Source organism: Pollicipes pollicipes, unplaced genomic scaffold, assembly GCF_011947565.3.
Source record: "Pollicipes pollicipes isolate AB1234 unplaced genomic scaffold, Ppol_2.1 Scaffold_7262;HRSCAF=8765_pilon_pilon_pilon, whole genome shotgun sequence".
NCBI lineage: Eukaryota > Metazoa > Arthropoda > Thecostraca > Pollicipedomorpha > Pollicipedidae > Pollicipes > Pollicipes pollicipes.
The window spans coordinates 10,521,586-10,543,230 of record NW_023597055.1 but is presented as its reverse complement, the minus strand read 5'-3'; the positions used below and the strand labels follow the sequence as shown (position 1 = coordinate 10,543,230).

The following is a 21,645-nucleotide window of genomic DNA, read 5'->3' as shown; positions in this document are numbered from 1 at the left end:
CTCCCCTGCCCGGTACCCTAGCCGCGCCCTGCCGCCTCGGTGAGGGGTGGGCTACGCCGCGTGCTCTGCACCCACCGCCAGCAGCCAGCTGCGGCTCTACGAAAGGCGACCGAAGAAGCACCATCCAGGTAAGCAGTGAAGCGTGCACCAATCTCGGGCGGCAGCGGGACGTGTGGCCTCGGTAATTGCTGCCGTATTTTCCCTCTTATGCTGACACGGCTGCACTTAATCACTTGTACCAATATAGGATAGTGCATGCATGCATTGCATTGTATTTCAGCGAAGCGTATCATTTTGGGCAACATAGCACCCTTCAAACAAATGCAACTGCAAACGAGTGCAGACATGAGTGCAACCACTTGGGGCGCGGTGAGGTTGGGGGGGGGCTGCAAAAGGGGGGATGGTTTGACATGTTCTTTCCAATGTCCACAGTGCTGTTTTTCCCCTCCCCATTGCCCATAGAAACCACATTTCCACGTCTTCCTATTCAACGTGACAGCTTAGGTCTGGCTGCATCCTCCAGATTTATTTTATCCCCAGCTTGTGTTGGTATCCCCGAAGGCTTTTCCGCAATTGTTTTAAAACAGCGCTATGCAGCCGCGTCCATGTTTTGTAGCCTTATAAAATTGAAAGCGGGTAGTTTGGTATAACAAATTTAGATATACCTTATAAGGTCGCTGATCAACGGCGGGTCAAAATCAGGCCATGGGTTCAGCGAAAACAATTTCTAGTGAATCGTTCAATCTGATGCAACAACAAAGAGGTACTTGAAGCCGTGCATCTCTGGCATAGTTTCTTAGACAACACAGCATTTGAATGAACACATTTCATTTACCCAGGGTCTGGTATGAAGGGCTTGCTGTATGGGGTAGTTGCTGGTGCTCATTTCGATGTTGTTCTTAACAGAAACCACATCATGCATCTTGCATGGACCTCAGTACAGGCTTTCATGGACAAGGGAGCACATGAACATGGGCAAAGTCAGAATAGGTCACTGACCTAAAATGGCCCTGGTCGGCATCCTGTTTTTAAACTTTGCTTTAAAAAAAATACTGCCTAGCGTAATCTTAGCTTAGGCAAGCGCAAAACCTCACAGCAGTCTTTTATGATTTTGGTCACCATTACCTTAAAAAGCTATGTCACTGAACTTAGATGAGAACCAGTGACCTTTTACTTAGAACAGGTGTCTAGGTTCTAGGGACACTTTGGACACTAATCTGGAGTTTGACCCTTTTGACGTTATTTGACCCGAAGGTCAAGGCCTAATGGTCTCAAATTTTGACACAAGTGAATCACATACGCCCCAAAACAACCTGTGAATTTAGTGTTTCTAGCTCTCTTAGTTTCTGAGATCTCAGTGAGGCCAAATTGACCCCCACCCGAGCGAATGGTATTTAACCGGCCACCCGGGCGCCTGTTAGCGTTCAGTACAGCGACAGAGTTTCGCGATGTGTGTGGGGCACAACTGATAATTTTTCGCTAAAAACCCGCTTTAGGGCGCCGTAAGCGCACGGAATTGTTGCAACGAGCAAAACGACATCGCGCGTTTCCGGGTGGAGGCTCGCTTCCCGGTAAGGTCTGTGTTTTTTTCATTTTTACCCATAAATGGTCACCCGCGGACATAAAAGGCGGCGTGATGCTCACTCACCGAACCCCGGCACGCAGGATGGGACTTGGCCGGTCACCGTCTCGGGTCCAGACTGGTAATCCCGCGCACAATAATAGCCTCCTTTGACGTCACGGCGGCGGCGTTTCCGCAGCTTTTTATTTGTTCAGCACGCACGTCTGCATTCGGTTCTGCCTTGAACGCGTGGGCTGCCCGCCGTTATCTGCGCCCCGCCGCTGGGAAGAGCGCACGTGCCCCACAACCGGAGCTGGAGCCTGGCTGGGAGCCGGGCCAGCTGTCCGACGCGGCCTCAGAGAGCGCACTCGTCACGTGACACCTGCCCGGTGGGTCTCTTCCTGTGGGGTCCCGGCGAAGAATGTCCGGTGAACTTTTGTCTGTGGGTCGACCCGTGGAGTCCACATGTGGAGATCCCTTCTACCCATGGGGTCCCAGCGGAGAATGTTTGGTGGATCCCTACCTGTGGATTCTCGGCAGAGAATGTCCGGTGGATCTCTACCCATGGGGTCCCGGAGGAGAATGTCCGGCGGATCTCTACCCGTGGTGTCCCGGTGGCGACTGTCCGGTGACTCTCTACCCGTAGGGTCCCGGTGGAGAATATCCGGTGGATTTCTACCCGTGGGGTCCCGGCGGAGAATATCCGGGAGATTTCTACTCTGGGGCCTCGGTGGAGAATGCCCGGTGGACCTTTACCTCTGGGGTCGACCTGTGCAGTCCATATGTGGGTCTATCTCCCTTTACCTGTGAGGTCCCGGCGAAGAACGCGATATCACAGGTGCAGCAATAGTGACACCCAATTTACTCCCAACTTTATGGGAAGCCCCGCGGTGCCCGCCTTCTCTGCCAGGATGAGAGGCGGGCGACGCCATATGGCCTCAGCTGCTTAGTGCGCCGTAAAACCCCTATGACACAGACACGTTTTCCTTCGAACAGGGTTGTTTCGCCAGTCTTACAACTCCATCATACATCAGCATTCTCCAACTGTGCAGCTGTGCACGACTTGCAGAGCATGGCGTAATGCTGCGCACCACGGAGAGAGAGAGAGAGAGAGCCACATGACGCTACCGCTGCCCCTTTTAAGGGACTGTTGGAATCTACCCATTTTGGAGCTCGGTCCATGGCCGGTGGTCGTGAAGCCACAGGTGTATGGAATATTTAAGACGATCTATGTGGTGTGATAATGGAGCTACTGCGAGAACTATCGCCGTTTGGTGTATTAGCATTTATTCTATAACAAAAATGTGAGTGTAATCAAATTGCGACCGTGAGTCAAATGTACCTAAATAATTCGTAAGAGTGAATCTGTAATGAATAAGAAGGAAGTAAAATTATACACAAGTAAGACATCCATGAGAAAACAAAAAATAGTACAATACCGTGCGAGGGGAGCAAAACTGCTGGCGAAGTGGGCAAGGCTCGTGGTGAAGGAAGCTTGGCTGGTGATAGATGCAACCGGGCTGACGATGGAGGGGGTGGGGCTGGTGATGGAGGGACCCAGGCTGGTGATGGAGGGAGCCGGGCTGGTGATGGAGGGAGCCGGGCTGGTGACGGAGGGAGCCGGGCTGGTGATGGAGGGAGCCGGGCTGGTGATGGAGGGAGCCGGGCTGGTGATGGAGGGAGTCGGGCTGGCGATGAAGGGAGTCGGGCTGGCGATGAAGGGAGCCGGGCTGGTGATGGAGGGAGCCGGGCTGGTGATAGATGCAACCGGGCTGGTGATGGATGGGGTCGGGCTGGTGATGGAGGGAGCCGGGCTGGTGATGGAGGGAGCCGGGCTGGTGACGGAGGGAGCCGGGCTGGTGATGGAGGGAGCCGGGCTGGTGATGGAGGGAGCCGGGCTGGTGATGGAGGGAGCCGGCTGGTGATGGAGGGAGCCGGGCTGGTGATGGAGGGAGCCGGGCTGGTGATGGAGGGAGCCGGGCTGGTGATGGAGGGAGCCGGGCTGGTGATGGAGGGAGTCGGGCTGGCGATGAAGGGAGTCGGGCTGGCGATGAAGGGAGCCGGGCTGGTGATGGGGGAGCCGGGCTGATGATGGATGGGGTCGGGCTGGTGATGGAGGGAGCCGGGCTGGTGATGGAGGGAGCCGGGCTGGTGACGGAGGGAGCCGGGCTGGTGATGGGGGAGCTGGGCTGATAAGGGGGAAGCCGAGGTGGTGACGGAGGGAGTCGGACTAGTGGTGGAGGGAGCGGGGCTGGTGACGAAGGGAACCGGGCTGGTGACGGAGGGAGCCGAGCTGGTGATGGAGGGAGCAGCGCTGGTGATGGGGGGGGGGGGGGCAGCGCTGCCGACGGCGGAATTCGTGCTGCCAGTACAGCGTGCCCGTCAGCCGAGGCACGGAGACGGGCTGCTGACGCCGGGGGCTGTTCCCAGACGCGCCGGCACCGCTGTCTGGGAGCCGACCACCTGAGCGGCATGATACGGCGCGCCGATTTAAGCGCCCCTCGTCAGCAGCGTGACCTCACTCGGTGACCCGACTGGCAACCATGGCGCGCCTTGCCCTGCTGCTGCTGGCCTGCGTGGCCTCGTCCACCTACGGATTGCGCCGGTGAGGATGGTGTGACGCTGCCGCAGCGATCACAGGAGACGATTAGAAGGTGCCGCGCCTCCCACCGAGGGAGGCAGGCACCTGTCGCACCTCACGTTGCCCTGGGAATGAGCTCATCGTGTGATGTCGACCCGGCACGATGACGCCGTTTGATCTGGATGGGGCATCGAATGCAATGATGTTGACGTTTTTGACGAGTGAAGCTGTATATGTAAGCAGGATATACAAGTAGCGACGCTTAGCTGCCGGTGAAGACCAACCTCAGTGTGTGCATAGCGCTCATGTCTCATTTATTTTCCTTTGTGGTTCGAGTACCAGCGTCTGTTCCATGTCAGCCTGGCTTTCAGTCCTTTATACGGATTTATATTGTTGTCATTCGGGAAAATTGGTAAATATCATGGGCATAATATTGTCAAGTTGGGCACAGTTTTTGAAACAGAGCGCACTGTCATTTAGCTTTTACCGATGTTTACTTTAGTGATGTTCGCGACCCGGGGCGTCGGCTCCAAAAAAAAAAAACACGACAAAGCGATTTTTCTCCGGATTTAAACGACTTTGTTACCAAAGCTGGGGGAGCCCTCCTGCCCCAACTGAATAGGTTACCTCACCCTGAGCGCGATAGTCATTGAAGAATACGCCTCTGCCTCCAAGAAATGTACGACTCCCACGCTGGGTGCACCGACTGCCTACGCCATATGCTCCTGGCCGCGGAAGCATGACCAACTGCACGGCATCTCCTGACCTCCCCCCCCCCCCCGCCGGCAGCGTGTCGCTGAAGAAGCACGACACTCCCCGCAACATCATCCGTAGCTCGCGCGCCGGGCTTGGCCGCAAGTATGGTGGCGTGACCGACGGTAGCGATGAGGACCTCAAGAACTATATGGACGTGAGTGGCCGACAGAGGGCAGTCGAGGCTGAGGCGCGCGGCGGCCGTGCGCATGAGAAAGGGAGGCTCGTTTCGAAAGAAGGCGTGGGTGTTAGTGCATTGATGTGAGCAGACGGGCAGTGCAGTTGTGAATTAAAGGTGAAAGCATCTCCCAGCGTTGGCTTTCAAAATGATCCAGGAGACCATGGCTTGCACGTGATTTGTGCAGTGCTTGTAATTTTCTGTCTATATTTATTGCTCTTTGCATCCTTATTAGCAGATTCGTCGTTTTCGTTGTCATCACCATCACAAATCATCATTGCTCTGCAGATTATTATGATAAATGGAGCATTATTATGATAACCATAATGATTATAATTAGTCTTAGTGGTAGCAGTAATAGCGGCAGTGTTAATGGCATTGCATGCAATCATCTTATTCTCGTTATTGCTGTTGTTGTATTAGTTTTTCCAGCACATTTTATACCACTGCATATCGTACCTGACTACTCTGCAGTGCATCCCCACCGCACTGCAGTTCAAGATCATGATAGTCATGCCACTTATGAAATTGGCGCCAAAGCACTGCAGGCATCATAATTGTTGGGTTTTAATCGGGCTCACACTTACTTTGGACGTCACCACTGACAGAAACTGCGGACAGCGAAAATTTCGTTCGGGTGGAGGGATCAAACTGCCTGCATTCAAAACGTATGATCGTCTGATCAGATCATATTTGCCCATTACCCTTTCCCATAATTACCCATAATTATCCATAACTACCCATAATTACCCATTCACCCATTTGTACCCATTCGGCCATTTACGCTTTATCTTTGCGGACATGATGCCGCGTAAACAGACAGACAAAACCGCAGCACAGCAGCCTGACGCTGACCCCTGACCCGGCTCTGACCCCCGACCCGGCACTGACCCCTGCCTCGGCGCTGACATCTGACCCGGCGTTGACCCTTGACCCAGCGCTGAGCCTTGACCCGATGCTGAACTTTGATCCGGCGCTGGCTCCCGACCCGGCGCTGATCCCGACCCAGTTCTGACCCCTGACCCCGCTTTGACCCCATTGACTCGGCGCTGACCCTTGACCCGGCGCTGACCTCTGACCCAGCACTGACCCTTGACCTATCGGCGGCAGGCTCAGTACTACGGCCCGATCGAGATCGGCACGCCCGGCCAGCCCTTCACAGTGATCTTCGACACGGGCTCCTCCAACCTGTGGGTGCCGTCCAAGCACTGCAAGCTGCTCAACATCGCGTGCCGTGAGTGGCTCTAGATCAGCCCTTGTGATTGGCATCTGCCCCGGGTGTCCGCCACCCCCCACAGTTGTTGCGGTAACTGAGCATGAATCCGGAGAAGACCTATACGAAAAGATGAATACGGATACTATGGAATCTTCACGGTTGTCAAATCCTGATTTTATTCGATTCCACACTATTTGAAGGAAGTTGAAGGCGCACCAGCTTAATTCCCTGAACGTAAGATGTTCACCACCAGAGCCAGGTGGCCTCAAAATGCATGCAACTGCCCCGCTTGGTATTCCGAAACTACATAAACTGTCTTCTTGGGTTTGCTTGTCAACAAGACGAGGACTTAATACCACTCCAACTGAATGTGGAGCACTCCTGTAATAGAGTGGCGTCTGCCAGTACGCACATAGGGCTCCTGTTGGCGCTGACTAAGCCCTCAAAGGCGTCCACACCACGTTTTCAAAATAGGGGCGTGAAATTGCCATTGTATATTGATGTTTTGGCTACATGGCTTTTTCGAAACAAATATCAATGTTAAATTCATTTAATTCAATCAAATGAATGAAGTAATCCCATTATGTTCATGAGTTCGATGCGTGGTAAATCACGGCGGTTTGAGGCTGCGCGACGGAACCTTCTAGACTGCGCCGCAGGGTTGGAAGGTTAGGCGGCTCAACCTACCTAGCAGTTGGCATGCCAGAGGGTTTCATTGCTCTCACATTCATGCGATAATGGCTGTTTCGATATTACGTCAGCAGCAGCCGTGCTGAACCAGTGCCAGCGGTACGGAAGCGGTCACTTCTTCGGCAGCAAGCGTGCGCATGTGTCAGCTTGAAACGTGCGCGGAACAAGGAGCGGTCTGTTTCGGTGTGCTTTCCTTGATGGCTGTGTGTGCGCAATTGAGGGTCAGTAGCGACAGTTAGTGGGTCAGTGGTTAGTTGGGTGACATGTACATGGTAAAGTCTGTAAAGGTGCATGCAGCGAATGATGCATTTCCGCTCAATGCCGAGAATAATGCTCAGTCTTTAGCACAAAGTTCTCACACTCCCCAGTCCTTCGTTAATGGCACACAACCTTGCCCAGAGACACGAAAACATCTCCAAATCGGAAGAGCCATGCCTTCTTTTTAAGGCGATTTACGGCATGCATTACCATATCTTCAAGGTTAACTTTCCTCGAAAAAAAATGGGAGGACGATAGTTTCTGGTTCCTTACGTTCGTAAGCGTATGACGACGTCCCATCCAATGCATCATTGTTTAGTACGCCGCTTCCTTAAAAACGGATGGAACGAGTCAGTCACAGACAATCCACTCCTTTCGACCAATCCGCGTTCTTTGCCCCTCTCTCCATGATTTCACGACACCTCCCCCCCCTGCCCATGTGCCCCACGCCAGCACGAGACGACGCCAGTTCCACCTGTCGGCAGGCACGCACAACAAGTACGACAACGATGCCTCGTCGACGTACGTGGAGGACGGCACCACGTTTGAGATTCAGTACGGCTCCGGCGCCCTCTCCGGCTTCCAGTCGGTCGACACGGTGACGGTGAGCGACCGGAACGCAGCTGACACGGACCTCGCAACATCCTATGACCCTTGTGACCCCTGTGACCTCCAGGAGGCTGGTCCAGCTATCACCAGCCAGACGCAATCCCCCGTTGCCTCCCATCACCCTTGTGGCCTTTGTAACCCCTGTGACCCCTGTTGTGACCTCCAGGTGGCCGATGTTGCCAACACCAGTCAGACTTTGAACCCGGCCGCCTCCTATGACCCTTGTGACCCTTGTAACCCCATGACCTCTGTGAGTCTCAGGAGGCTGGTCTGATCAACACCAGTCAGATTCTGGACTCAGTTGCCTCCCACGGCCCGTATGACCCTTGTGACCCCTGTGACCCCTGTGACCTCCAGGTGGCTGGCCTGGCCATCACCGGCCAGACGTTCGCCGAGGCCACCTCAGAGCCGGGTGCAGCCTTCATCGTCGGCAAGTTCGACGGTATCCTTGGCATGGGCTACGACACGATCTCCGTCAACAAGGTGGTGCCGCCCTTCTACAACATGGTCAGCCAGGGCCTCGTGGAGGAGCCCGTCTTCGCCTTTTACCTAAACCGGTGAGCCGCGTCATCGGTGTTTGTCGCGTCCCTCTCAGTCTGTATACCGTGCGCATTTACAGTCTGCATCTCTGTATGTGGTGGCTGTCGCTGCAATCGCCGTGGTGATTGGCTCATTTCTTTGCGACGTCATAAAATGGTAGCCATGGCGACGCATGTGGCTGCTGTGGTCATTTAGGGTTTTTTTTTCGTTTTCGCGTTATCGTAGTTTTCATTTCCCAAACTGAATAGGAAACTAAACCCTGATGCACTGTGCTTCTTAGCGTGCATCAAAACACATCGATGCTTTTAAATTACTCGCGATGAAATCATGAACATGGCTACTAGGGCCAAGCCTAGTGTAATCCATGGGACAAGGGGTTATGAACAATCATGTGATACGAATACTGACTAGGATGTATTAACAAGGCAGGGAATGATGACTATGAGGGGTGCAGGACCAACAGATTAAAGCGTAACGATCACTGAGGTGGGAGCGTCACGCTCAAGAAATGGCAAGTCGCGTGCTACGAGACTCCCTCCTAATGGAAATACGACGACTTGAATCGCACGCTTTGGAAGACTTGAGACCGCTTTCTCATACACATCCGGGGGTGTTGGCTTGCGTGATGCTCAGCCCACGTTTAGACATACGTCATGGTCACGCATAGCATCGATGCTAACAAACCGTTCGGACCTTCCTCTTCCTCGCCCCCCCCCCCCCCCCCCTGCGCTGGGCCGGCCGTCGTCACAACCAGCGTCCCAACCCCTGTCCCTGGCCGCCACGGGTGCTGGGGTGACCCAGCACTTGTTGCCCCCGTCGCTGTTTTGCAGTGACCCCGCCGCTGGCCTGTAGCACTCCCGCCGCTGACCTGGGTTGACACCGCCGCTGACCTGAAGTGACCCAGTGGTGACCTGAGGTGATCCCGACGCTGACCTGCAGTGACCCCGACGCTGACCTGCAGTGACCCCGACGCTGACCTGCAGCTATCCCGCCACTGACCTGCAGTTATCCCGCCACTGACCTGAGGTGACCCCGCCGATGACCTGCAGTGACCCCGAAGCGGAGCTGGGCGGCGAGCTGACCTTCGGCGGCACCGACCCCAACTACTACACCGGCGACTTCACCTGGGTCGATGTCAGCACCAAGGGCTACTGGCAGTTCGCCATGGACGGCGTTGCCGTCACCGGCTCGGAGGTCAGTGACGACAGTTTCTAGGTCGGTCCGCTGGTCGTCGGTTCGCTTATTATGCTGCTGTTTTCCATCCAAGTGGTGTATACTTCAGTGTGTTTGGTGGCGTCAAATGCACGAGCTGTGTGGCGACTGCTTGCAGCGCAGCGCATGCGCGTCTCTCGACGCTGACCAGCACTAGCCAGCTAACGTTAGACTGGAGCATCATGATATCGGTGTGGTGTCGCTTGCGGAGATTTCCGGCCATTAAGTGTCGTGAGATCTCTTGCGTTGCGCTGGTTGGGTGGTGGCGACAGACAGAACACATCGCTGGTTGCTCTCACGATTTGCGATGCTAAACAAGAAATCGGGGCGGGAGACGAATGAAAGGCTGGTCGCAAAACAGCCGCCGATCCTGTTCTCTTCGATCTCACCGGGCCGACCTGACCTGACATGGCCTTCTAAAGTGCTGGGTGCCAGGCCATCGTCGACTCCGGTCATCGTCTCTGACTGACCTGGCCTCGCCTTACATCGCCAGGCCGCCCTCTGCAGTGGAGGGCGCCAGGCCATCGCCGACTCCGGCACCTCTCTGGCCTGACCTGACCCGACCTGACATCTCCAGGCCACCCTCTGCAGTGGAGGGCGCCAGGCCATCGCCGACTCCGGCACCTCTCTGGCCTGACTTGACCCGACCTGACATCTCCAGGCCGCCCTCTGCAGTGGAGGGTGCCAGGCCATCGCCGACTCCGGCACCTCTCTGATCGCGTTGCCCGTCGATGAAGCTACCGCCATCAACAAGGCTATCGGAGCCCATGAGATCCCCTTCACCGGCGAGTGGATTGTGAGTATGACCTAAAAGAGCGCAACTTAGACAACGGGCGTAAAGCTAGTTGTTGCTTGCTGAGATGTTTGAAGGATCTATAGACCAGGTTGTCTTTGCTGGATGCAATGCGCATATTTGGTATCCGCCAAGCTGCCACGTATTCACGCCTTGCGTTTTTCCTTTCCTGTCTTACCCACTATCCAACATTCTTGGAGTTTACGTGATGCCGTGTTGATAAAATTATCTTTTTTTCTGTGTTTTGAGCCTAAACAGACCATTTGTATCGTCTGGATCAAAAAGTCAATCGAATCGGGATAAGATGTTTTGCAACTGTAGGATGGCTGAAAATGCACCCATCGTGTACATCACTGTCCAATATCAACCGTAACATATGACGTGATTTTCGAGATACGCCACGGCTTTAGCTTCGCGCAATGCGTAGAAGTGCTGAGAAATGGCTAAACCTAACCCCAACGGGCTTCACACCGAACTTGACTCACTTTCCCCTCAGATATCAAGTGTGTGTGTGGGGGGGGGGGGGATGAGGAGGGGGTGAGGGAGGCCGGATCCCGAGAGCTGAATAAGGACCTACACCTCTCAGATACACTGATATATTTCGCGAAAGGGCTTACAGTCCCTTTGCGGACCAGACCACCCCCGTGCGGACGTGTTGGTGCGCTGTCTCTGCCGCACTGTCACGGCGTCTCTCCCCGGGCACCCGCCACACACGCACCGGTCCGCGTTTCGCCCCCAGGTCATCTGCAGTGACATCCCCAACATGCCCGCCGTCACCTTCACGCTGGCCGGCAAGGAGTTCGTGCTCGAGGCCGACGACTACGTCATCCAGGTCAGTGTTACGGAGTGTGACGTCATTTTGACGTCACCCGGGTCCCACGTCCGCACGACCTCCAGGACAGTAACAGGGGGAATGCCGTCATTTTAATCCATCATACGAGGTGTGACGTCATCATGACATCATCCCGGTCCAACACCCGTGGAGCCTCCAGGTCAGTCACAGGGAGCGTGACGGCGTCCTGCTCAGTCAGGACGAGGTCATCTAGGGCAGACGCACCGAGTGTGACGTCAGCAGGTCAGTGCACCGAGTATTGCATTATCCAGGTCAGCCACACCGATCACGGCATCATCCGGGTCCGTCACACCGACCACGGCGTCATGCAGGCATCTTGATACACAGTACAACTCGTTTGTCTTCGGTCACCATCCGTGTTTCCAGGTTGCACCGGACGTCTCGTTTCTGTACAAATCAGATGGCCTTTGCTCACATTCGTGAATATAACTCCAAAAGAAACAGCCTCTCTTTCGACTCGTTCTTTTCATTTTATTTCTACTTATGTAGCTACTTGCTAGCTAATTTTTCTCAGAACAATCAAGCTATGCTAAAAAGCACTACTCGCCATGTTGTGCGTCTCGGATGTGGTCATGATGCCGCCCCTCTGTGCTTCCAGATGACACAGTCGGGCGTCACTCAGTGCATCTCCGGCTTCATGGGCATTGACATCCCGGGCCACCCGCTCTGGATCCTGGGCGACGTGTTCATGGGCAAGTACTACACCGCCTTCGACCAGGGCAACGACCGCGTCGGGTTCGCCACGGCGGCCTAAGCGCCGGCAGGAGTGACGCGCTGCTGGCCGACGCTGGACAGACGCTGGTCAGCTGCTGCTGTGCAGGAGAAGCGACTGGTGATTGCTGAAGCGCTTCGCAGGGCGCTTGCTGTTACGACGATGGGGTTGCCCATGCAGGCGAGTGATTGGAATGAATACACTCGTCGTGGCTGATGAGGTGGATGTGGTCCTTTTTGCAAGGTCTGGCTGGATCTTGCAGACTCGTCCGTGGCGGGCATCTGTTTAAACCTCGTCGAGTAGAGGTGCTCAGCCGATAGTTTGAGGTAAAATGACTTCTATTTCAAACATGTTGCGCATCTAACTACCTGCGTATACCCGACACAACGCCGCACACGAGACAGATTAACTTTATTGTCCCAAGCAAGTACGATTTGTTGGGGGTGTTTTCTAGCGAGGGGTAAAAGATTCCTGTATAGCTATTTCTTCTTCAGCATCTCCAAACTTTACCAAATTTCCCGCACCATCTGGTGAACAACGCAGTCAAGCTGTAAACCAGCCAGAGAACCTACCAGATCTGGCTCATCACAGCTGGAGTAGATGAATACTAAACAGCCTTACACAGGTGCAATGTGTCACCGCCCAGCAAGGCGTTGCTGCTTGATTAGACACGCAGTCGGCTCGAGATGGAGAAGGGGGGGGGGGACTGAAGAAAATTAAACGACATCCCCATGCGTGGGGTTCAGCGTGGCTGGTGTGACGTCACGCACAGATTGGCAGGGAACTCACCCAGCGATGTTGTGCTGAAAGCTGCACCTCACCCAGCGATGTGGTGCTGAAAGCTGCACCTCAACCAGCGATGTGGTGCTGAAAGCTGCACCTCACCCAGCCATGTGTTGCTGAAAGCCGCACCGCCTCACCTGGTGATGTGGTGCTGAAAGCTGCACCGCGTCACCCAACAATGTGGTCCTAAAAGCTTTACCGTCGGAGTTGTTTCTTTGGTGCGGTTCTAAGCCCGTGACCGTATTTTCGAGCTTAGTGATGATTATGCTGTGAGGATGCCTCGATTCTTTTGGGAATATCACCACAATCCCCCATTATAAGCTATCTAGGGCTGATGACTAGTTAATGCGCATCACAAAGCATGCTACGATGTCAGATGTCCTAACTTCAAACACGAAGGAAGAGAGCGTATCGAGACCACATATATTCTGCGCCGCAGGTGCTACGTACTCTTCGATGAAGGTCGGTTTTTTGTGTTAAAAATAAATGCACTCCACATATTCTAAAACTGCATTGATGTCAAAAGGCAAGCTGTCTCCAGAATCCGAGATATCGTCATTACCGTATACAAACATCGTAACATATAAGCATACAAGCATCTTGCAAACCTTTCGTCATTCAGTCATCAGCAGGGCGCCAGAAGTATTGTAGCCGTGACTTTCCGATCGCACATCGATAATGCGCCATAATCAGGCAAGTATGATTGTTGTGTGCGTGCCATGACATCACGCGTGTTCCACTGGCGGAGGCCGGCCGGCCGTACCGGCCGTTGCATCACCTTCGGGACCTGGGGTCGCAGGGTCGGACCGGCACGTGTGCGGTCCAGTGCCATGGTCCAATAACAAACCTCGCTGTACTTCACTTGCAACACCATTCAGACTGGTGCCAGCGCAAGACGTATGCGCTCATGCTCAAATTATAGAGCTGTGCCGACCGTTCTGTCGCTTTCTGTCCCAAGTACGGTATTTTTCGACCCGGACATCAGCCCTCTTGCCCATGGTTGAATGTCGTACCTGCCTTACATCCCAACCGCTAACGTACCTAACGTCAAACGTGCAAATATAACGGCAACTCGCGGCGGTTGGTATAAGCGTGATACACAGCCGCGCAGCTCTTTTAGCTTCGATCTTACGTTGCGCGTGCGAGACTGTTGATGTGAATAACGTGAAAAGGGCCAATGAAAGAGCGCCGTAAGTGTACGTGATAGAGGAACGCAACGTGTGAACGCACGAACGAACGTGTGAACGCGAGCGCTTGATGCTGCATGCCTTCACGCGATTGCGTACGCCACTGCCGCCCCAAAAACGAACACAAAATATTTCTAAAACACCTGTGTAGTTTGGCCGGGGAGAACATCGCGATTACGCCATGCATAGGCAATTATGATAATTGTGTATATGCCGTGTACTCATTCTTGTTCAGACAAACTGCACGAGCGAATACAAACATTTGTTTAAAACACTGCCGTGGCTTCTCTTCTATACTCCGGCCGCAGACCGCACTCAGCAACATGCTGTGATGAGATTGATACTAATAGATAGTTGCCATCGACCCAGAAAAATGCGACGGAGCTTATCGACATCCCTGAAACAGTGGTGGCAAATACATACGGTCGCATGCAGTGGGCACGACTGTCTCTCTTTTTTTGACGCCGCCATATTTTCGTCTGGGCGCGTGCAGGACCGCCGCCCACAATCAGTACTACGCTGTGATAGGCTCATACCAAAAATAGGTGTAGGGCTCCGAGCAAAGTGCTACAGTACTGAACGACAGCCCTCCGATGATGCTTTCAAAGCCTCTGTGTTATAATGATATTAAAAACGTCGCATTTTTCGCATTTTTGTAACTACCCTCCTGCCGGCCGTCAGCACGCAGTCACGAGTTGTCAGAGTCCGATACTAGCAAAATAGGTGCTGTCAGACTAGCACAATTTTACTGTTGGTAGCCCCCGATGCCTTGAAATGCACATGTCCGCCCCTCCGCACGGGGTTATGGAAAGCGGTTTCATTGGCCGACCACGACCGACAGTGCAGTAATTCAAAATGGTCACGCGAACCCTACCAAACTATGAAAAGAGACACGCGCCTTCCGGCCCTCCGGTTTGTCGATACCCTTTCAGGGGATCATACCTAACAAAAAAGTGCCGTCAGTCAGCTTCAATTCTTCGCGGCCAGTTGACAACCGTCCTTCTTCGCTATCGAATGCACATGGTCGCACCCTGTCTTCCAATATCATTTTAAAAACTTTCGTAGTTTGGTCCGAAACGCGCGGACTGGCCTCCGCATTCAGCAAAGCTTTGTCAGGACTTGAACCAAAAATGGATATATTCAGTAGAGCGCTGCCAAAACATCGATCCGAAAGATGAATACATTCAGTAATAATCCGTCAGAACATCAACTCAACAATGTGCACCTTCAGTAACGGTCTGCCAGGAAGTAAAAAGGTAGCACGGACCCGTTCATCGGACAAGCGTACTGCAACGCCATCTGACACTCCTCACGAAAGCGCAATTGACTGCACTCGGCCGCATTTCTCTCGTGTGCATTTTTCCACTGTCGCCTTATGCTGGCCATCACACCACGTTCCGGCGAGCAGCACTTATTGACATCCATCAGGAGTTCATGTGAATAAAACAGGTGGTTGCGGCTGACGACCACTTTACTTTTCCGGACGACGGTGCTCCCACAACGATATCGTACGCATGTGGTTGTACCCGTCGCTCACAACAAGAGCTATTTATAATTGGCCGCCGTAACTTTCCAGCCGTCGCGCTGGCCGGCCCGGTAGTATTCAGAGATACGCTTCATCGTGGTCAGCCGAATACAATGGATACTTTCATCGGACAAGGGTGGTGGCAACTGTCGGGTAGTGCCAACCGAAATGCCAACAGCAGCGCTACCAAATGCACACTGCCGCGCTTTTTGAGCACAATTCGAAGTTGTTTTTTTCTGGGGAGCCGTATAGCTGACCAAAGCGCTACGAACCAAGCTGTCCGCATTTAATATGCGCCGTCAAGGCGTCACGTATTCAAAATAGCTGATGTCGGCCGGTGGCCTATTGACATTGTCGGCTGGTGGTGTTCCCACAATGACGAGTCGTGTGCACGCAATCGCACGCGCCGCGCACAAGAAGTATTTTCAATTGGCCGCCTTATGCTTGCAAACCACTGTTGCTGCCCGAAAGCCAGCATTGAGTCATGCGATGTCAGGCGACGAGGGAATAAAACCTCAGCCCTCATCGGACAGGCGTGCTGCAGCGTCAGCTGATGGTCTCGCCGCAGGGCTATCGGGCGCAATTGGCGACGCTTCGTGAACGGTGAAAAGTATTGGTACTTCAGTATGCTCGCCACCAAGCATGGTCCGGCGATACCCATTCAGTAATGGGTCCCCGGGGTTTTATATGAACAAAATGGGTGAGTGTGGCCAACACCGAATTTTTAAATTACTACGTCATTCAATGACGGTCTCCTATGGGACCAGAAAATGTGAGAATAGGTGTGTTGATGGGGTGCGTGAAAGGGGTGAGCCGACCAGACCGCTTCTACCAGCGCGAATTCCGCGCTCTAAAGTGACAGACTCGTCGAGAAGCCTCTGCTGTTGAAACAAACATGCGTGCATACAGGGACAGATCCAAAGGAGCCCACGGGGCCATGGCCACCCCTTGAACTCGAAGGGACCTAAACACTCGCAAATGGCCCTATGACCGTAAACAAAGTAGTTTGTTTAACCCAACACGCATCGAAATCGACGTCTTTGGGCCTGCAGGAAATCAGGTGCGGTCGCAAGCCGAAATAAAAGGCTCTTGAGCTGACAAAAATAATTCTTCACTGACTGAAAGGTTGATAATAAGATAAGGTTTATGGCTCATTACGCTGTACAGAGGACTTACGTTGCTGTCGGGGATCCTATGTGTCTACTTACCGCGGGGCATTCCAATCGCTTAGAATATTTACGTCGTCTTTGATTTATTCGCATTCTCTCGGAGAGTTAAGCTGTTGTCAGGGCCCTATACTCTATCCCACCAATGCACTCATGATTGATCAAGATCTCCGCAGATTCCCCGCATTCGTCCGAATGGCTTTACGGTATTGGCAGGCCCATATGTTAACCTACCTGGGTACTCTCAGCCGCTCAGGACCCCTTCACTTTGGCCTCAGGTTCTTTCCACTTACTCGAAGGGCCCTGCTCTATTGCTGGGGGGCATATCAGCTCACCGACCGAGATAGTCGATGCTCAGGGCCTTCTACTTTGTCCTTGGGCTTTCTCCATTTGTTGCCATTTACGGATGAACCCACACTCTTGTCAGGTCCCGTTCTGTTAAGCTGTCCGGACACCCTTGATCGCGCAGGGGCTCGCCACAGTGGTTTTGATATTTCACATTGGCTTGAAGGCCCCTACGCTGTTCGTCGAGGGCCCCATACGTTTACCTGTAATAGGCACTCTATCGCTCAGGGGCCTTCCACATTGGTCTTGGGTTCCTTCGTGTGCTCAGAGGGCCCCGCGCTCTGGCCGGAGCGCTATATGTTAACCTGCCGGGGCACTTCCGATCGTCTAGGGCCCGCCGCGTTGGTTCTGGCCCTTCTCGCTTGCCTACACTGCAGATAGTAGCCGCTTTGCTGACCTGCCGCAACACCCTTGGTAGGTTAAGAGCCGTCCCTTCCGGTCCTGGGTTTCTCCATTCATGACGTACGCTTTTAACGGGGCTCCATCTGTTAATCGGTTGGAACACCCTCGATTATTCCGTAGCCTTCTATATCGGTCTTGGGCTCTTCCCATGACGTCGGAAGGATCTTACTCCGATGCTGAAAGCCCCATACGTGTTTGCTAACGCCATCACTTCTGTCACTCGTGACGCATCGCCTGCTCGCGTATACGAGCCTGGGTTGATAAACCGTAAACACAATTCCAAGACCTACACAATGACGATTGTCTTTGCCTCAGCCGCAGATAGGAACAGCCACATAATTTCCAATTAATTTGTACACGCAATTAAGATGGTTTTACGCAACACCGATAGCGCGCATCCTATTTGCCTAGTTTGTTAATTTTTTTACTCTTATACTTGTGAATAGTATTCCTAACACAGTATCAATGCTAGCATATTTCATACCGAAATTCATTACAATCGAAATAAAAACTCTGCAGAAGTCCTCACCCAGCACCTGCTCAAAACATGGACTAGCCGGATAGCCGCCTTCCAGACTGCTTTTCCCATGCAAATATTGAGCCCAAAAGCGATGAAACGGTCACGTTTGATATTCCGGGGTTACTTATACCACTCTGACTCCTTTTCAGTTCCTTACATTCCTGACGTGCATGTTTCCAGCGCCTTATTTCCTCCCGCTCGGGTGCAGCGTGCCGTTACTTTCGGTGGCGGAGGGAGACTGGCAGCAGCTCGATGCCTTGCGGTGGCATTTAAAGGCAACCATTCAATCGTAGTCATATATACTTTTGCACCAGTTTTTTCTGTTATCTTAAAATAAAATAATTATAAAATTACACCAACATGATAGATGAGAGCTAAATTTGCCTTACAAAACATAACTTTATGCCATGGTGACGAGATTGAAAGCTAATGTGGAGCGTCCAAGCACAGTTCAAAGTTGCGCAGGTTGCGGGAGGTGTTGTATTGCGCTGGTTGCGAGATTGGTGCTTTCTAGATAGCAAATCGCATCGCGTATGGACGTACCAAGCCCGTGTGCTTGACAAGACCCCCCTAAGACTTACACCTCTCGTGCCTAATACGGCATTGCTGTCGTATACGGCTACACATTACAGGTACTTGGGTATTGCAATGCTATTTATACCGTCTTTATAACAAGGCAGTGATCAGATCGTGTTGTTTCAGAGTGTTAGAATTGCTATCGGTTTATTTCATCTGAACTTTGGGCCTCCGTTGTGCACGTATTGATGCATATTAGCTTTTGTTTTGTTCTATTTGATTTTTTTGGCACTGTTTACTTATTGATGCATTGAAATGTCGGTAATTTTTTACTTTGGTACCTGTATGGCCGACGGAGGGAAGAGCTACGCTAGCTGCAGGGTTTCGAGTATTGTCGTCCGGGGGAAAAGCTGTGAGGCATCGGCTGACATTGTGACGTCACTGAAAATGGTTTTGCATCGATCGGGATGGGGGTCCTTTCGGGCCGACTGAAGGCCATAAGGCTTTTGAATGTGACATGTCACTGGTATTCGGCTGGGTATGTGACGTCACGGGTCGTGAGTTTGCAAGGCTCTTTTGGGTCCACCGAATGCCGTAATGCATCAGCTGGCCATGTGTCGTCACTGTTATTCGATTAAACATCAGGCCTCGACCGACCTCGGCGACCGGCCTCGTTCCATCTTTACTTTTCGTACCTGACTGCTGCAAGCATTTGCGTGCCGCATAAAGGTTTGACCGAATCACCTCAATGTGTGACGTCCCTAATCATCACTTCATACGGGTGCACTTAGGCCCCACGACCACGGTGTGTCATGGTCTACGAAGTATCACCGGATAGCGTGACGCCACTGGTATTCGAATAAATACTGAGCGCAACAGGCCGTGCTTTATTTTTACCTTTGTATCTGACTACTGCAAGCATTGGCGTGCTGGATGAAAGCTGCCGAACCACCTGAGTGTGTGACGTCACTGGTCACGAGTTTCACCGGTGCCTTTCGGCCAACTGAAGACCACAAGGTGTCAGCTAACGACGTCACTGCTATACGACCGATTGTAAGACGTCAATGGTCGTGGGTTTCCACGTGTCCTCTAGGACCGACGAAATGCCGTAAGGCATCAGCTGGCGATATGACGTCACTGGTATTTGGCTGAACATCAGCCAACAGGTCATGCTCCATTTATACCTTTCGTACATGTCTGCTGCAAGTATTGGCGGATTTTTGCGGCCAACTGAAGGCCATAAAGCATCAGCTAGCGATGTGACGTCACTGGCATTCGACCGTGCGTGTCGCTGGTCATGAGATTTTACGGCCTCTTTTGGGCCGACGAAAGGTCATACGGCACTGACTGACGATGTGACGTCACTGGTATTCGAATGAACTTCGGGCGCGACAGGCCATGTTCCACCTTTATCTTTGGTACCTGTCCATTGCAAGCATTGCCGTGGAAGGCTCTGCCAAATTACCTGAGTGTGTACGTCACTGACCATTAATTTGTATACTCTTCTGAACCTACTATAGGCCACAAAGCATCAGCTGACGATATGATGACACTAGGTCTCGACTAGACATCATGCGCAACAGGCCATGCTCTATCTAAGCCATGTTTCGTCTGTACCTTTCGCACCTATCTACTGCAAGTATTCGCGCGACACATAGGGGCTCTGCCGAATTACCTGAGCGTGTGGTGTAACTAGTCATGAGTTTACGCGGGTTTACTCTGGCTGACCGAAGGACATCAAGCATCAGCTGACGATATGACGTCACTGGTATTCGACTATACTCCAGGCGCGACAGGCCATGTTCCATCTCTACCTTTCGTACCTGTCTCTTGGAAGTATTGGCGTGCTGAATGAAGGCTCTGTCGAGTCTCCTGAGTAAGTAACGTCACTGGTCAAGAGCTTTTTACGGGACCTTTTGTACCCCCAAACGGTATAATGTATCAGCTGACGATATGACGTCACTGATGTCCGACTTAACATCAGGCGCGACAGGCCATGTTCTATCTTTACCTTTCGTACCCGTCTATTACAAGTACTGACGTGCTGAATGAAGGCTCTGTCGAGTCTCCTGGGTGTGTAACGTTACTGGTCATGAGTTTTTTCTGGCTCCTTGGAACCCTCTATAGGGAAAAATGCATCAGTTGACGACGTGATGCCAATGGTGTTTGACTTAACATGAGGCGTAACAGGTCATGTTCCATCTTTGCCTTTCGTACCTGTAAAGTATTGGTGCGTTAAATGATGGCTCTGCCGAGTCACTTGAGTGTGCGACGTCACTGGTCATGAATTTTTACGACTATTTTTGGCTGAGCGAAAGCCATAAGGCATCAGCTAACGAAATGACTTCACTGGTAGTCCACTGAGTGTGTGACGTCACTGGTCATGAGCTTTTACGGGCCTTTTTTGGCCGAGTTCAGGCCATTAGGCATCAGATAACGTTATGGCGTCACTTGTATTCGAATTAACATCAATTGCAATAAGCCATGTTTCATCTTTACCTTTCGCATCTGCCTACTGCAGGTATTCGTGCGCTACAAAAAGGCTCTGTCGATTCGCCTGAGCGTGTGGTGTAACTGGTCATGAGTTTGTGCAGGTTTACTCGGGCTGACTGAAGGACATCAAGCATCAGCTGACGATATGACGTCACTGGTAATCGACTAAACTCCAGACGAATCATCTGAGTGGGTGACGTCGCTGGTCATGAGTTTATACGGATTCACTTGGGCCGCCCAAGGCCACAAAGCAACACCTCCCGTGAAGCATCACAGGATGATATGTCGTCACTGTTATTCGACTTAACATCAGGTCCAACATGCCACGTACTTTCTTTACCTTTCGTACCTGTCTATTAAAGGTATTGACGTGCTGAATAAAGGCTCCGTCGAATCTCCTGAGTTTGTGACGTCACTGGTCACGAGTTTTTATGGGCTCTTTTGAACCCATTATAGGTTGTAATGCATCGGCTGACGGCATGACGTTACTGGTGCTCGACTAAACATCAGGCGCAACAGGTCATGTTCCATATTTGCCTTTCGTACCTGGCTGCTGCAAATATTCGCGTGCTATATGAAGGCTCCGCCGAATCACCGAGTACGTGACGTCACTGATCATCAGTTGGTAGGAGGTCACTTGGCCACCTATGGCTACGAAATTCCGCAGCAGAGGCGGGAGATGCACCATAGTTAAGCACACTAATTTTATTGTGCGCACCATTAAGTAGCAGCTTCAAACGCAACGGGCTGTT

The 21,645-nt window shown here is 52.5% G+C and overlaps 1 protein-coding gene across 1 annotated transcript; it reads left to right on the top strand.

Moving 5' to 3' along the window:
- Window positions 1-12,173, top strand: LOC119113773 (lysosomal aspartic protease). The gene is made up of 10 exons (XM_037238013.1): window positions 1-128; window positions 3,992-4,166; window positions 4,932-5,052; window positions 6,184-6,307; window positions 7,723-7,841; window positions 8,204-8,403; window positions 9,436-9,580; window positions 10,260-10,394; window positions 11,131-11,223; window positions 11,843-12,173. The coding sequence occupies exons 2-10, from the start codon at window positions 4,105-4,107 to the stop codon at window positions 11,996-11,998; spliced, it is 1,155 nt and encodes a 384-aa protein (XP_037093908.1). The 5' UTR covers window positions 1-128; window positions 3,992-4,104; the 3' UTR covers window positions 11,999-12,173.
- The last annotated feature ends 9,472 nt before the right edge of the window (window positions 12,174-21,645 follow it).

Bases quoted from the DNA above. Each gene is read 5' to 3' on its own strand.
- LOC119113773 (XM_037238013.1), top strand. From the start codon at position 4,105: ATGGCGCGCCTTGCCCTGCTGCTGCTGGCCTGCGTGGCCTCGTCCACC. The intron at 7,842-8,203 runs GTGAGCGACCGG...TGTGACCTCCAG, and splicing joins AGTCGGTCGACACGGTGACG to GTGGCTGGCCTGGCCATCAC. The intron at 9,581-10,259 runs GTCAGTGACGAC...TGACATCTCCAG, and splicing joins TTGCCGTCACCGGCTCGGAG to GCCGCCCTCTGCAGTGGAGG.